At 39.6% G+C, this 16,883-nt stretch overlaps 1 protein-coding gene across 4 annotated transcripts in view; it reads right to left on the minus strand.

Annotated features, from left to right (window-relative positions):
* lrrk2 (leucine-rich repeat kinase 2) overlaps positions 1-16,883 on the minus strand; it is a 59,338-nt gene that overhangs the window by 22,344 nt on the left and 20,111 nt on the right. For all 4 annotated transcript variants that reach the window (XM_041795674.1, XM_041795675.1, XM_041795673.1 and 1 more), the window contains exons 9-20: positions 15,075-15,235; positions 14,904-14,983; positions 14,484-14,590; positions 12,556-12,685; positions 11,917-12,041; positions 8,895-9,022; positions 7,276-7,420; positions 6,279-6,418; positions 4,112-4,240; positions 3,515-3,685; positions 2,746-3,010; positions 1,261-1,449 (exon numbers count right to left, since the gene is read on the minus strand). In XM_041795674.1, coding sequence (XP_041651608.1) covers positions 1,261-1,449; positions 2,746-3,010; positions 3,515-3,685; positions 4,112-4,240; positions 6,279-6,418; positions 7,276-7,420; positions 8,895-9,022; positions 11,917-12,041; positions 12,556-12,685; positions 14,484-14,590; positions 14,904-14,983; positions 15,075-15,235 — 1,770 coding nt within the window. The remainder of the gene's footprint in view (positions 1-1,260; positions 1,450-2,745; positions 3,011-3,514; positions 3,686-4,111; positions 4,241-6,278; positions 6,419-7,275; positions 7,421-8,894; positions 9,023-11,916; positions 12,042-12,555; positions 12,686-14,483; positions 14,591-14,903; positions 14,984-15,074; positions 15,236-16,883) is intronic.

Below are 16,883 nucleotides of genomic sequence, written 5' to 3' on the forward strand. Positions count from 1 at the left end.
CTACATGGAGATGTAAACAGCGGGTGTAGTACATTTATAGTCTAAGCTGCACTGATCATCAGGATTTGGTTCCTAAAGATCAAACACTTATAAAAACACAGTATCCTAATGATTTAGTCCTCTTTATAAACAATCATCTTTTTAAATGCAGCTAACAATCCATAATAGATCACAGATTTGAGATTTGACTCTATGTATAAAGCCAATGAGCAGACTCTCACTGCCTGAAACATTTCAGTTAAAAAAGAAACTAAACCCTCTACAAAAAACACAAAAATTCAGTGCTGTGTTCTTCTCCACTAAGAGACAGACCTGATTATGCTTGGGCTTGTATATTTTACAGATCTTCATCATGACTGGTTTATTGTGGAAACAAAATTCAAAACAATTGTGAAATTATAATATTTTAATTAGTTACTCTGGGGTTATAAAGCTGGAGAGTCAGCTTGTGAAGCAACAGGATCAAGTCTAGTGTGGACTTGTCATTTAGAGTGAGTAATCATGCACTAAAATGTGTACTTTTTTATGCTATGTAGTCACTGTCAGATGATGAGCCCCTTTGAACTGAATGTTCAGGCACTAATTGAATAAATTACTACAGTGATGAAGAATAAACTGAGACTAATTGCAAGTTAAAACATCCCTAACTAATCAATGTGTCTTCTCTGATGTACAGCAGAATCTAAAGAGTTGAGCTAATTGGCTTAAATAGAAAATACAGGATGTTACTGTGTATGACTGTCATGCCTGTTTCAGTGAGGACAACATTACATGGCATGATGTTCCCACTCCAGCTGCTAGAGCACAATAAACTACAGTACAACAGATAATTCTCCTTAGCTTAGTCTGTTGTAGAATCACATTGTTTGTCTGGACAGTGCAGCGGTAATTCAGGCGTATAAATCTCATAAAAAGACACTTTATGAATATGAGGAACCAGGGGGTTTTCCTGCATTTAAAATATGATGGTGGTCACCACCAGCCCTCATCGGTCGTACACGTGCTTTCATGAAGAGAACACCTCTTCCCAATTTCCCAAATTTTACGATTCATAAAGATGCTAGTAAAGGTGTTCAGCTGATCCACAATGCACATATCACATGCATGTGTACACGGTAAGAAAAGTGCCATCATAGCCTCATTTTTAACCAGGAAAAACCCTAGGAACATTTTCTTCATGGAAGTTAATCAGTTGCCTTTTAACAGATTTCTACTCTGTAAGGTTTATGGTTGATGTCAAAGTGCAGGATGAAACTTTACCATCACTCTCCATATCATCATTGAAAAACAAGCTGTCTTCCCCTGAGACGAAGCTGAAGTTTGAGTCGTCGCTCTCTTCAGAGATGTAGCCGGATGTCAGGCAGGGGTCTGCTAGAGATCTTGGAGGACCGCTGCTGCCCTTGGACTTCTGCAGAGACTGAATATACCTTGCCAAGCTCATACCTTTACCTGAAAGACAGTACACAGGATTAAACCTTGTGATTTTTACAAACCCAAAGAAAAAGCCACTGAATCTTTCTCCTACCATTGTGTCTCAGCGTGACATGACTGAGTCTGTATCTTCTTATAATTACCTTAAATATTTAAATGATAATTCACTGTTCTTAAGCTTCATATTGAGCAGCTAAACACATGCAGACTTAGAGCTGTGGCTGCATTTAATTCAGAAATAAGTGCTTTTTTCTTCCTGCAAAAAAGACTTGTTCCAGCTGGTCCCTTGAATCTTTTTAAAAGTAAATTAAAGGTGTTGAAGGGGGAAAATGTTTTTGGTTTCAGATGCTTTAAGCTCACTGACTTAGAATTAGTTGATCTGTGTTTGAAATTGCTTCATGTTTTATGTCTGTAACTACTGTCTGCTGCTACCTGTTTCGCATATAAGATTTTTAATCTTGACAAGGTTTTCCTGTTTGAATAAATATTAAATACAAACAAGATGAAGAGAATGCTGTAATTTAAAGAGAGGGTATTGTGCTTTTTTTCAAGGCTTTACACCATCTCTCTGATACCCAGGTAGTAGCTTCACATGGTTTACAGCTCAAAGAACTCATGTTTCTCACACTGGCGTCCTGAAAAACCCTTATTTTAACCTCCGTCTGAAACGCTTCATTTTGCTGCTGTCTCTTTAACAGCCCCCCCTTCATGGACCTGCTTTCCTCTGATTGGCCAATTTTCCAGAGGCTGGCCAGCAGCAGGACTCAATGTTTTGTGCCCACCCCCTCCAATGTGGCTATGTTTACATACTTGTAAACTTTGACTGAACCGGTCCGACTGAGTAAAATATGGCGAATTTTGATATACATCCATACATGTTAGACCCGGAGTCTGACCCTGATAGTTTGGAGAGAGGGGGAAGAAAACCAGCAGCAGCGAAGGATAGAGCAGGACGTATCTGTTTGGTAAGTGTTGAATTACTGTGTTACTAAATGGCTAAATAGCTAAAAGGCCTTGTGGGGGCGGTCTGTTCCGCTTTGCCGGCAGCACAGACAAACCAGTCAAGAAATCCTATTGCGATGACCTCATCAGTTCACTCCACTGAAATCTCATCTTGGAAGATCTTGGAGAGATTCCCAACAAACCGTTTTCGTCAGTTTACACTCTAATTCCAAGATTACTGCCACATATGTTTATCTCGTGGTTTGAAAATTTGCATACCTTAAGTATGGACACCCAACATTGTGACTTTATATTTATGTTTTAAAAATCGTTAACGTATAATACCCCCTCTTTAAGAAAAAGCAACCTCACTTTTGTTGTAACGGAAACTGCATGCTCGGCTTCTTTCTGCCAGCAGGGAGCTGAGCCAGGTGGAGTCTAGACGGCCCAGCCTGAATCCCCCGAGGCAGAGGGCGCTGTTGTTGAGGTCCAGACCCAGGCGACCCAGCAGCTGGATAACCGTGGGTCCGTCCCCTCTCTTCACGCTCACAGCAAGAGCTCGGCGGAGGTACTGCTCATGGGCTCCCCGGCTGAGTAGGAGCTCTACAAGGTCCAATGGGCCTCCTCTCTCACACACCTGGAAGGGAAAGCAGAGAGGCCACAGCTGGGATTGAACCTATGATTGCAATCGCTTAAAAATGTCATTCTGCCTCTTAGCAACAGTCAAAAATATCTCTTAGTGTGAATCTTTGCTGCAGCAGATGTCAGAAAAACAAATTTAATATTCTACCTAATGGCTTGCTTTGTAGGTCATTTAGAAACATTTGTTGTATTTTAATCTGTTTCATAACTATCTAAAAAATCTTCATTCCTCAGTGCAGGTTCAGTATTTACAACCTTTTAAGCGTGTTAGCACACTAACCATTGTAATACATCCTGTTGTTTCAGGTTTATAAGTCTAGTGGTGGATCAAGGATACATACACATCACCCATAGGTGTAGCTCACAAAAGATACAAGTTATAAATGACATCACTGGAACAATGACCTCTCTTAATGACATTAATATAACCTGATTAAACATGTGAACTAGTGAATTTTTCCCCTCAAAGCTGGCCTTTGTTTTCTTCGTGCCCTCTGACCTGGTAGATGAGAGATTCTGTTTTGGTCTTCCTGTTGACGTCAGCGCCCAGTTCAATTAGACACTCAGCTAATGTCGTGTCTCCGTCCTCGCAGGCCTTTTCCAGCATACCATAGTGCAGCTCGGAGTCGCACCACATCTTTGACAGAGCCAGGCACACTGACTTACGCAGCTTTAGGAAGACAGAGAGAAAGAACAGGAAGTTAATGTTTCTAAATCTGTTTAATTAAGTTATGCTGAGGTTCTCCTGCCTTATTAGCGGGGCTCTTCTAGGAACTTTAATAAGTAGATGAGTAACCTACATGTTAATGCGAACAGAAACAAGCCTGTTTGGTATGTCCTGCGCAGTCTTTTGTACTCTATGATACGATGTTTATAGAGTGCAGCTTGTGTTTGAATGCCAGCTCATTGACAGGATGTGATTAAGACTGATATGGAAGATCAAACCGGGCAATCTGAGTTGCACAATGCTTTTGTAATCTTGTTTGTTTCTCTGAAACTTGATCTTTGCATTAAATGTTGGAAAGGAAAACCCCTCTGTAAATAGGGGGAGAGAATCAGAAAAAAACGAGGAAAAATAGGAGTACGTGTAACTCACTGGGTTGTTGTTCTGGTCTGAGTTCTCCTCTCTGAGTTGTTGGAAGATCAGCCTGTCCAAATTTTCTCTCTGAAGCTCAGCAGCTGCCCCTGAACACGCATCAAGCATCCTTAAAGCCACCTGAAAACCCTGAAGGATACAACCAGAGACACTTTGACTAATCTGATCACAGTTATAACCAGTAACAGCAAAGTAAAATTCACTTTTAGTGTTTAGCCACGAGTCACAAAATAACTAGAAGTACTGCCTGGCAGTTATACCACCATGGAAGGTATACAATTGCAAGACAATATGCTGAAAGTACAATGTGTGTCAAGAAACTGCTTAAATTAAATCTCTATTAGGCATGTGAGACATTCCATGTTAAGTGGGAGAAAGTTCTTTGGTTTGATCAAACCAAAATGGTGCTTTTTGGCCATCAGGCAAGACACCATGTTTGATATTAAACACAGCATTTTACCACAAACTCACCATCCCCACTGTACAGCATGGTGGTGGCAACATCATGCTGAGGGGATGGCAGCCAGCCCTAGAAGGCTTGTAAAGGTAGAGTTTAAAATGAATGCGGCAAAATATAGAAAAATCCTGCAGGACAATCTTATTCAGTCTGCAAGAGAACTATGGTTTTGGCGAAGACTTACTAGTATCTTCCAGAAAGACAATGACCTGAAGCATGAAGTGAAAACTACACAGAAATGGTTTAAATGTCAACAAGGTGAAAGTTATGGAGTGGCCGAGTCAAAGCCCAGACCCTCTTGAAAAGGGTTGTTCACACCTGGTCAGCATGCAACCTGACAGAGCTGGAGCAGTTTTGCAAAGAATGAAGTAAAATTGCAGTGTCCAGATGTGCAAGCCTGACTGAGACCTTTCCACACAGACTCAGTGCTGTGATTGCATCCACAGGTGTATCTACTAAATGTGACCAAAGCTGGTAAAAACTCCTGCAAGTCGTCCGAGGTCATTTTTGAGTTTTTTACACATTATGAAAGCATAGATTCCAAGCTTTCTAATGGTGTATCATACACCTTAATCTGAGCATATTTTACAAAGATATGCTCATTTGAATGTTAACTTCTAGTTCCTGTTTGCTCTGAGAAAACCAGGCTCAAAGTTTCAGGACTTTTCCTACCTTCAGGCAGGCCAGGTAATCGGCGTGAACAATAAAGCCACATTTACAAAGTCCACTCAAACCAAGCTTCTGGATTGGACTGGTGACGCTCATCAAAATATTCCGCCTTCATCAAACTTTCACTGTCGAGTGATCCTGAAGTCGTCCCAAGTCTGTTGATAATTCTTGCTGCTTCTTCATCGTCTCTTCTACTTTTCTTCGCTGCAGGGTGCATCTTGAGGCTTGTTAATAAAAGGTGATAACTAGAAACAGCTGGAGTTACGTGCCGGGGTGGGGTGGCGTTTGAGCCATGCGGTGTTTGTTATTGTCCATCTTAATGGGCGAAACTGGGAACAATGCCAGGCTGAGTGGCCAGCAATATTGCTTTCCCCTCCCCTCAATCTCCCTGTAGTAACTTTGAAAACAGGGCATTTTAAAACACAAAATTAACGCTTTTAAATGTCACATTTGTGTTACTTTATTCATCGAATGAGTAGTTTAAATGTCGGACTTGCCTAAAATGAGAAAAAAACGAAAAATGATCATTTTGAAGAAAAAGACTTTGTATCCATTTTTCTCAACCACCGGAATGCCGACTTGCAGGAACTTTATCTGGCTTCGGTCACAAATACTGACAGGAAGGGGGATGAATATTTTGCAGTCACTTATTTTACATCACATATTTGTATTCATTATTTGTAGAAATCTGTTCATCACTCTTCAATTCACTCTGATATTTAATAGTTTTTTTGTAATTTTTTGGTAAAAAAATCCAAATTATATTGACCATGATTGTCTTATAAAATCAATGAAAGTTTTTCACAAGAAAAAGAACAACATAAGTTGTTTTCCATGCTGTGACAAATTATGAGGATGTTATTTATGGGCATTTAGCATTACAGTGTCTTACTGAAGAGGCCAGAGTTTAAACTTAGATAGTGTTTGCCTCCTATTATATGTTGTGTGCATGTATTGTCTCTTGATTTTTTGTCAGCTGGATGCAGTGTTTTGAAAGGGAATTCCAATAAAGTCTAGATCTGATTATACCACGTAGTTTACCTTCAGGAGCATCTCAGAGTCTTCTTTGTACTGGATGAGTGAGGCGACCAAAACAGACGCCAGAACGGGTACGATCATCCTTGACAGCTTCTTCTTGGATACGAGGTAGTTGAGCAGGGTGAGACCCCAGTAGTGTATCTCTGGAGGAAGGCAGGGAATTAGTTAAGTCCAGATCAGTCATTTTTAATGCTAATTTAAACATTCAGATGCTCTCCTGGATTTTGTCATCACTCAAAACAGCAAAAGCCCATCTAACCCCACCTCCGTTGGCTCAAGAGGGGGGACAGGATGGAGCAATCACTATTAAACAGACATGCTGCTGTTCATCTCATCTAAATGATTAAGCAGCCACAAGCCCCAGACTATAATTGGAAAGACCATAATGTGATTAGCAGTTGTAAATTCAGTCTTAACTGCACTATTTGTTGGTCATTTGTACTACAAGCCAATGATTAAGCAGTCCAAACTGTAACTGGGGTTAGTAGGTTCATGCTTGTAATAAAAACAGTACACTGAGCAATGAGCAACATTATTACTATCATACTTCTACTATTTCTATTTTAACTGTCCATGTAAATATCTTACATGTCCTGAACTGCTACAATCCCTGATACCAGTCAGACAAATCACTATTAATTAATACGTTGTTGTTGCTGTTCTAAAATATAATGTTATCAATACTGCAGCATGACATTACAGTCATAGACCTCTCTCTGCTGCTGTATCTCCCTCAAACACGCTTTCTCAGCTCACACACTTTATAGGATGGCTGCACATGAATATGACTGGCACTGCTCAAGGTTTCAGCCTGGTAAACAGACATTTTTCTTTTGCCAGTGTTCACCAAGTGCTTGGCTTGGGATAGACTTATGGATTTCTAAAAAGGATCACAACAAGTACAGTCTATCCTGCTCTTCTTGTATGTTGTCCTGAGATAGCTTTAATTACTTTATAGTGCTATTTAATATAAAAATATGTATTTATGATTGAGTGGTACCTCGTTCCTGTGGGAACATCTGTAGTGTATGCAGCACTGTGTCTATCGCCCCCTGCTGGCAGAGCAAGTCCACAGCCCCGGAGCAGTCAGCCAGAGCAGACAGCACCTTTAATCCGCACTTCTGTATGGTGGAGCTGCTGATAAACTGCACACAAAAACAAGCAAATCTTATTGACATGTTTGTTAAAGATCTGAGTCAACATCTAAGCAACAGATACTGTTATAAATACATTAAGCTGTAGGATTTGTTGTTGGCTCATGCAGGAAATCATCTCTTACAGAGATCTAGATCATATGGAACAGTGGAGCTGGTTGTTTGACTCCAAAACGGCTCTTCATTTGGTGGCAGTTTGGCTTTTCAAATGTGGATTAAGTAACGACAAAGGATGGAGGAAAGAAAATTGGCTCTCAAACAGGAGCTAGATACTGTGGCTCACTAAAAGGGAAGTTTTGTAGCAAAAGATCTTTGGTGAAAAGCACATCTTCACTCGGTCATTTTCCCCACAAGGCTTAATCAGTTGACAGCATATCACTGTTTCAATTGAAAGCATTTTTGTGAGAAAATGAGGATTTTTTAAATTTATGTTTAAGAGGCACAACTAGTCTCTTAGCACAGAACAAGACTCCCGTCTCCCTACACTAGGCTAAACAATGCTCGGAGGTCTGCAGGACTGTGGTTAAACTGTGGAAGAAAATCACTGTTTTGTTAAGTGTAGGGATCATACTCAATGAATGTAAAAAACTTCCTGATGATAACTGCAGTGCACAAGCCTACTTAGAGCTTTAAAGTGCAAACTTTCCTCCATTCTCATTCATTCCTAATGGCTGTCCCACACTTCTGACCCCTAACAGACTTTGGGGATCATGTGATTACAAACTACCTATTACAAAAAATAAAAAAGACAAAAATTAAAAACTCTACGGTAAAATAAAATCATGCTGTTAGGTCTCCTTTGTTTTTGGCTCCCTTCGAATCTGACCCAGCCTGGGCCTGAGGGGAGTTGTGGGAATCCTGGCTCAGAGCTTCATACAAAAAACTCTTCTTGCCTTGCCTTCATGCTGGGACATGTTTCATTGCTCTCCCTAACCTAAATATTATCTGTAACTTCATATTCCTAATGTATAACAACATGCATTCATATTGACCTACATTAAGACTTGCAGACACAATGTACCATGTTTGTAACCATGTGCTGGCTGTTGTGAGCATCCTGCTCTATGGCACATACCAAAAACCCATTGAAGAAAAATACTCTCTATTCTTCCAGTATGCTAACTGGAAAATCCTTTATAAAAATGTAATTAAATCTTTTTCCAATGTACTGTTTATGGGAGGACATACTGTAAAATTTCCACAATGAATGGATTAGCTGTTCTTTAATCTATGTCATAATTAAGGAGGACTATATGTGCCATGGCTGTGTATTTGAACACTGTGACTCAGTGTGTGCAAATCAATAGTAAAGGGAGTTATACAATTTTTTTTGCATGTTTTTTGTGTAATTTCATTGTATCACAACCAAACATATTTTGGAAATGCATATAAGTGCGAAAAAAGTAATGAAACGTAAACGACAGAACAAAACAGAGATAATAATGATGTTGTTTGGTGTTTTTACCCTGTTGAGAACCTCCAAATAGAGCGTGTGAGCTCCTTCCACCACACACTGGTTTTTCAGGACCTTCAGGGAAACGTCAGCCATGTCGGGATCAGAGACAGAGACGCCGTGCTCCCTCAAACTCCTGTCTGGGAATTCACAAAAACCAAGGGAAGAAGTGAAGACAAAGAGGGGAGCAAATACAAACACAGCCGCTCTGTTATCAATAACTAATCTAATTAGAAGCATAACGAGTGCAGCGCTGGGAGCAGAGAAACGGCATATAATGACCCTGTGTTGATGGACTTTCAAACAAAAACAAACTGCTCCACTAAACCAGTGTCCTACATAGAAAATATGAAGTTACTCTGCTGATCTGGATGAGCCACAGATGACAGATACATGCAAAGAAAACTTTGATAAACTGATCAACACTGATATTATTTTTCCCCGTGTTATCAGCTCCAAGAATATACAATGACTGTATTCTAAGCTGTTCCCTTAACAATTTGTTTCCACAATATTTGACAACACAGAACTTCACATTACTTAAATGATCCTCTGTTGAATCTTAGCCCTATTTCCAGTCTCTCTTTGTCTTTGGTCTCTGAAGAGAGACAGGAAACAAAGGTTAAAGAGAGTAAAAATGAGCCAAATCAAAGGGCAAAGGGTTCAAGATGAACTCAAGCAGCTGAGGCCAGTACTTGTGTTTCCTGGCCTCTGTATGTGTGCAGCTGCTGCTTACATGTCAGTGAGTTGATGTTAGTCTTGTAGATCAGATGGAAACTGGAACTTAGAGACAAACTTAATATCATTTGAGCTCAAAAAGTTCAGAGAATTATATGAAGAAGAGGGTGCCTTGATTTCACAATTGCAATAGAACTTCTTGGCCTCTTTTTCACAACTCACAATCTCAATTCTTCTATTTTTGGCTACAACAGAAATAGCAAACAAAAAGTCCTCCTGCAGTCATGTGATCCATAATGTGGCTCAAGATGTATCAGTGTTGAGATTAGGCTACTATGCTTTTAAAGTCAGGGTCAGATCCCACTGTTTCTTGTCCATCATGATTTTCACAGTGTAAGATGAGGTGATCACAGTGCTATTAATTCATGCCCTCACTTGACTGAAAGATTTGACGGATGAAGGAAGAGGGGTGGGGCTAGACGTCACATGGAAAAAGGACAGTAAACAATCATGTTGTGTTTACTTTACAATTAGGGAAGCATTCTGTATTACTGGCATCATATCTGTATTGGTAGATATAAGCTTAAAAAGTTAAATATCAGTATTGGCTGAAAATATCAGGCAATATCTATAACAAATATATCTGCCTTAATATCAACCAAATATATGTACCATCAGGTATAGTTGGCTTCCTTGGTGGGTGCCAAACACTCAAGGAGGTCTGCTGTTAGCCCTGCATACTGTGACAGAAGCCCCAAGCATAAGTGATGGGAATTTTGGCTCTTGTCAGTGATCCGGCTCATTTGGCTCAGCTCTGCAAAAGGGGCGGCTCTTTCGGCTCCCAAACGGCTCTTCATTTAAGTACCAGTTTGGCTTCATTTGACCTGCCAATTTAAGCAATGTTATAACATATGACTGATATTTGGGCAGGTGTTTTAATCCAACTGTACTGTCTATACTGTCTGTACTGTCCCCCCAAAACACCTTGTGGGTCAGATGAAATCTGCTCACTGAGTCCTTAATGCATGGTGTGCCTGAAGTAGAGGATAAAAGATCATCCATACTAATCAATCAACACACAGACTCACACAATCTATTTAAGGTAATAATAATAGTTATAATAATATAAAATGGCTCTCAAGCAGGATCCGGCTCTTATCGTTCAGGTAAAAGAGTTGACTCTTTGAACTGGCTCGTTCACGAACAACCCATCACTACCAAGCATAAAACAACGACCATGCCTATTTACTATTCTGTATTTGTTTTTCTATTTAAGCAATCTAAAGAATGATGCTAATGCTAATGCTAATGCTAATGGCAGTTTTTCACAACATCATCAAGGATGACTCATACTGTAGTAGTTCTGTCCTGAAACACCAGCATAATTTTTCTTGTACTACTTTCCCATTTGGTTTGTTTACATTTGTGACTTTTGTCCGTGCAGACTGTTCTGTGCTGCCATTGGTCAACTCCTCTGATGTGAAAAGAGAAATCAGAGAAAACAAAAATAAATCATGATAGACTTTGTTTCAGAAGGTTTAGAGTAGTCCATGAATAGTCCCAAATGTGGCCTTGATTGTTGTAATAACACTATATAAGATGAAAAGACTGTCAGACTTGTCAACAGTCCTGCAAAAAGCATGTAGTCTGACCTCAGAATTGGTTTTTATTTATGTTCAGTGTTGATTTTGGAACCATAAAAGTTACATAAAATAGTCCAATTCACACAAATGTGAGTGACTCTGTCCAGTGAGTCACCTCGAAGGTGCTCAAGCACAGAGAAACCTGCAAAGACCAGAAAAAAAAGAGGCATTTCTCTGTTCATAGGCAGCGCTTTTAAAGCATACAGAAGCCCTGATGTCTACTGAGCTGTCCAAATACCTCTTTGTTTAGTTTTCACTGAAGTGTCAAAATATGCTCATCAGATGCGTATCTAGTTACAATTTAAGCTTTCTAGGCTTTCCTTACACAAAATGTGCATTGCACAATCAAGTGCACTCAGTTTTTCTGATGTGATCCAGACCTTTTGGATTGGATAGAAGGTTATATTAGCTTTGCCTGTCTTTATTCTAGTGAAAAACAGGAGATAACCATGCTGGAATGTGTATATTAAAGATTACCACAGATAATTTGTGGACAAGAGTATTTATTTAGCTCTGGCATGCACTAAGTAACATGACCCTTTTGCCATCTGGGATGGGACAGCACTGACATTGCGATATCAGATGCAAAAGGTCTACTGCTGTCAACAAAATACCAAACCAAAAAGATCAATATTAAAAATTCAACTGGGAGGCCAGCTTTAGGTTTGCACTTAAGCTGGTGAAATGAACATATACAACACAATCGAGTGTACCTGGGCAGAGGAAAACCAGGCTGGCCTTCAGAGCCTCCAGCTGAACCTCGGGGTGGAAATTGTGGACTTTCATGGTGCTGAGGATCTGACTCATGGCCATGTTCAGCTCATCGAGACTGGCTGTCCTAAAAGCATAGAGGGAAAAGTTTTAATCTAATATATATGAAAGTCATTGTTTATCACTTTTGGAGGAAAAAAAATAGTTTTCCTGCAAGTTTGAAAATTCAGAGATCTGCATTTCTGCACACAGATGTAAACAAGCAACAATCTACAGCCAAATGTGTCTGTTTTAAAATCTCCCTGTAGGCAATATCTGGGAACCAGAGGCATTGTTTTCATGTTGTCAAATAAATTCTTTTGAACACGTTATTCAAGAACACTTTGAGGGGTTTTCTTCAAACTTTGCACAAATGTGCTGAACTGAAGGACAAATTTAATGCATTTTGGAGGTTCAAAGTCAAAAACCACCCCAGCCCTTCTTGACCCACCACTGTCCTTCATTGTCTCTTAACTGTATACCTCATAAAGGCTTATAGCCATCAAGCAGTATTTCTGGTTGCTTTACACCCTGCCGTTGGTGTAATATCTAAAAACAAACAAACATGGTAATCATGAAACGGTTTCTGTATTTTCACCCACCTTCCCTGGAAGAGCAGGTTGAGCAGTTTGCACGCACTGATGGAAACTTCAACAGAGGTCGAATGCCTCTTCATCATCTCCACTAAATTTACATGAAGGCCACTGGAGAGCAGCAGGGAACACATTTTACCTGCAAAAAGAGCAAAGCAGATCCTCTCAGTACATCCAGCAAACCAGTGTAAACAGTCAGTGCTGACCAGGGGCGTGACATGGGGGGAAAAGGGGCTGTGATTACCCGGGCCCTAAACCAAATGGTTTAGTCCAACCCTAGCGCTGTGCAGCACAGTGATCCTGGAGGAGAAGAAAGAAGAGCTGAGCAAGATGAGGATGATGGAGGAGAATAAAGCAAGGAAAATGAAAGATTTTTTCTGAGGGCTGTGAATATAATGAGAGGTTCATAAAGAACCAAAAGTCATGAAGAAATACATTATCATTTTCCTAATGTGGGGGTTAGAAAGCTAAAATTTTTTACTGTGTCGTACTTTGGGAATATGCTTATAAACATAACATAATGTGAAGGAAACAGTACAAAGATATTTTATCCATCCATTGTAAAAAAAAAATGTTGCTCAGAATACAGGGAAATTATAGTCATAAATAAATCAAAATACATGGATATTCATAAAATGATGCAAGATTTTTTGCTTGGCTGGCCAGCTAAGGGCGCCCCGTGTAATTTTCTCTCTGGGGGTCCAAAATCCATAGCTATGTCCCTGGTGCTGATTATAAGAAAAGAGGTGTTTTAATTTACAAGCATCTTTCAGAAAACTCTACTGAAACTTTAGGGTTACAAAAGGTTACGCCAACCTGAATCTGCTCTGTGCTGTTCCTGTTTTATCAACAAATATTTATACATGAAAAAATCATGTAAAAGATGTAGTTTTCCAAAAACCTGTGGTAACCAACAGTAAAATGTTGCTTACAAGTTTGCATCTATAGATTTTTTTAAAATATCATTCCATTATTTATTATCTTTGAACTCAGCTTTCATCTCCTAACCAACTCTTAAGGAAAGCATAGAATACGATACAATGGCCTTTTCTTTTTTTGATTTTTCTGTTATTGTACAAGTCAGATGAGGCGAGGCAGGAAATAAGGGGAGAGAGTTATACATCAAACAATGCTAGGATCAGGATTTAAAACCTGCAACCTGATGCTACAGTAAAAAAAACAATCATTTTTATCCTCATTAATTTACACCCAACACCTCACAACAGCAAAGTGAAAACTGAAATTTATAATTTTTTGCAAATGTGTGAAAAATAAAAAACTGAAATATCACATTGACATAAATATGCAAAAACACTTTAAATTTAGCTCAGGTGCCTCCCATTTCTCTTTATCATTGCTGAGATGTTTCTACACCTTAATTGGAGTCCATCTTTTGTACAGTAAATTGACCGGACATGACTTTGAAAGGCTTCACAGCTGACTTATGCCAATGTGACAGTTCAGTTTTCTATCTTTGATACATTTTCAAGAATTTCTAAAATTCTGTTTCCCCTTTGTCATGGTGGGGTACTGAGTTTAGATTAATGGGAGAAAAAAATGAATCAACGGCTGTATCATCAGGCTGCAACAAAACAAAACAAAAAAAGTGAAGGGGGTCTGAATGCTTTCTGAATGCACTGTAAGCTGTACGTCTATATCAAAGTCTGATGTTACCTTTTGTCTTGACCACTGCTGCAGATCTAATTTTCTTGAGGATAACAGTAGATCTGAAGTTAAACTTGGCAACCATGAAGTGAAAAGCAAGATTCAAGAAGTTTTTGCAAACCAGAGAGCTAAACAATGCGTTGCAACTAGCTTACAAACTCTAACGTTGATAGGAGCTGTATATTCAAGGGCTAATTTTAACATAATTCATCTATACAAATATACCCTTTCAGTTTTCAGATGAGATACGCAACACATTGATTGAGACTCACTGTTGTGTGTGATGAGTGTGGCGATAGCACTGGTAGCAGCTTCAAACACACGGGGAGAGGAAGAGTGGAGCAGCATGGCCACCATCAACTGTCTATGAACAGGAGTCCTGAAAACAACCAAACAATACCAAAACAACAGAAAAAAATACATGACTTACATGTCCTTAGCAAAGCAATAATTCCCAATTCTAAATCATTCTAGTTAAATTCTGGCATTACTTCTGTATTTCACAAGTTGTTATCATGAAATCGGGTTCTTCTGTTTGGCTTTTTCTAAGAAATTCTCTGTATTACCAACAGTATCTAAATATTTTGGCCTTTCAAAGATTGGTATGTGTGTTTTTATACTAATTAACACTGGAACAAATGTCAAACAGTGTCACACATCTCTGTGGGGTGTGTATGGGATTTAACGGTTACCTCTCATCCTGCTCCTCTTCTGATTGGTTCACTTCCGCTCCATGCAGTAACAGATTGTGAATCGCCCAACTTGCAGCTTCCTGAGAGAGTCGGAAAGATTTACAAAGACTCTGATTATTGAACTGATTCTATTTTAAATATGTAAGTTGCTTAAAGGGCCAGAGGACTGACCTGAACAGCAGGTTCAGCAGCGTGGAGCTCCAGTGCCATACAGCAGGCCTCCATCCAACCAAGGCCCATGTCATCCACCTCCTCCCTCCCCCTGTTCTCCTCCTCCTCTCCTTCCTCCAGACCCTGCTCAGCCACCGCCTTGTTCTGCACGATGGTAGCAGCTGTTAGGAAAGACATGCGTCACCATCAGATTATTTTCATGGTCTTTATACACAGTATGAGGTCTTCTGTTTTTAGCAACTGCATTGGCTTTTAAAAACATACAAACTAGACCTTTCAAACTCAGACCGACGATCACTCTGCTAGTTTTCTACAGAGAACTCATTGTGCATCCACTGACTCTTGTAACCAACCCTGTTGTTCAGCTTGATTTTTTTAATCAGTGAATAACACCATGACCTTAAAAAAAACTTTATTTTATTTCAGTGAGAACGTTTTCAAATTTACTGGGTTATATTTTGAGGTAGACACCATGTTCCTTCGACAGACTAATTCCTGGGTCAACTCCAGTGTTGAAAAGTAAAGCCAATGCAGAAGTGCATAAACTGCTGTTCTAGGAGTGTACACTGTAGGCTGTTTGGTAATAACCCATAAGTGCCATACCTAAACTCCATCGCTACAGCAGATATAAACATGCTTACAGCACACTGAATGGGGGTTAAATTTATAATTTCATCTCATCAGATTTAAATTTGAGAGCATTAAGTTTGGGGTGTAGCAGATACGACAGACAGATTGGCAAGATGTAGGAGTTCACCAGATCCCTCTCTTTGTTTTCTAAACTGTGCAAGGATTGCAAGGACTTAAGGCTCTGTCAGCTCTGAGGAAGTCAACATATTTAGTGCACATATCAACTTAAATTAAAACAAACTACTTATTGCATAATTTGTGCAAGGGTCTTCTGATAAGAAATAAAAAAAATAACAGAGAGCTTTAAGACAACCCTCATACCACTCACACAAGCACCAGGGAGACAGCTTTCTGTTTTTATGCACCAAAACTTTGGACACATCTAGATATTCTTGCTTCATACTAAAAAAACTGGCATAAAACTTAAATGTAGAAAAAAGAAAAATAGAAAACATAACTATATATCTCCATATTTAGAAATTTAAAACAGATGAGTTTAGAAAAATAATCACTTTCAACATAAAAAGGGCTATTCAGACCATAACTGCTTTATTAAATATGTTTATCTAAGCTTTTAAATGGGCGTTTTAACCACAGACTGTAGAAAGAATTGGACAAACCCTGTGTGACGTCAGTCGTCTGCTTACAAAAGGCGGACTCAAACGGCTCTTGAAGCCAATCCGTGGAGGCTTCCATATTGAAATCGCGGTCTCAACCGAACTTTGGATCAACCTAACGGCCCGCCCACTAAGCATGACTTCCTGTCAGCCTGCTAGCTAGCATTCCGGTTGACAGAAACGAAGCCTCTGCCTGCTGAGCTATCTGTCAATCAAATGAGATGCACCAATCAGCTTTTATCCTAAATATAATGCAAATGATCGTGGTACAAAAAAATTCACCCCCCGTACAGTGGGAGCACAATAAGACACTAGCTAATGAGACACGTTTGGTGTTTTGAACCAGTCTGTAAACCAGTTTATTTTTAGTGTCAAAACCGGCTGTTTAACATGTGCCCAGATGGGACTTCCGGTGTTCCTGCAGCCAGCCTCAAGTGGACACCCGTGGTATAGCAATATTTTGCACTTCAACACTGGCTTCATTTTTCAGGACCGGAGGTTGCTGCTTGGATTTAACATGGGTGTTAATGGGCCTTCCTGGACCTTTGCAGCACGCCTTGTG

The sequence above is a fragment of the Cheilinus undulatus genome, linkage group 9 (genome assembly GCF_018320785.1).
Source record: "Cheilinus undulatus linkage group 9, ASM1832078v1, whole genome shotgun sequence".
Taxonomy (NCBI): domain Eukaryota; kingdom Metazoa; phylum Chordata; class Actinopteri; order Labriformes; family Labridae; genus Cheilinus; species Cheilinus undulatus.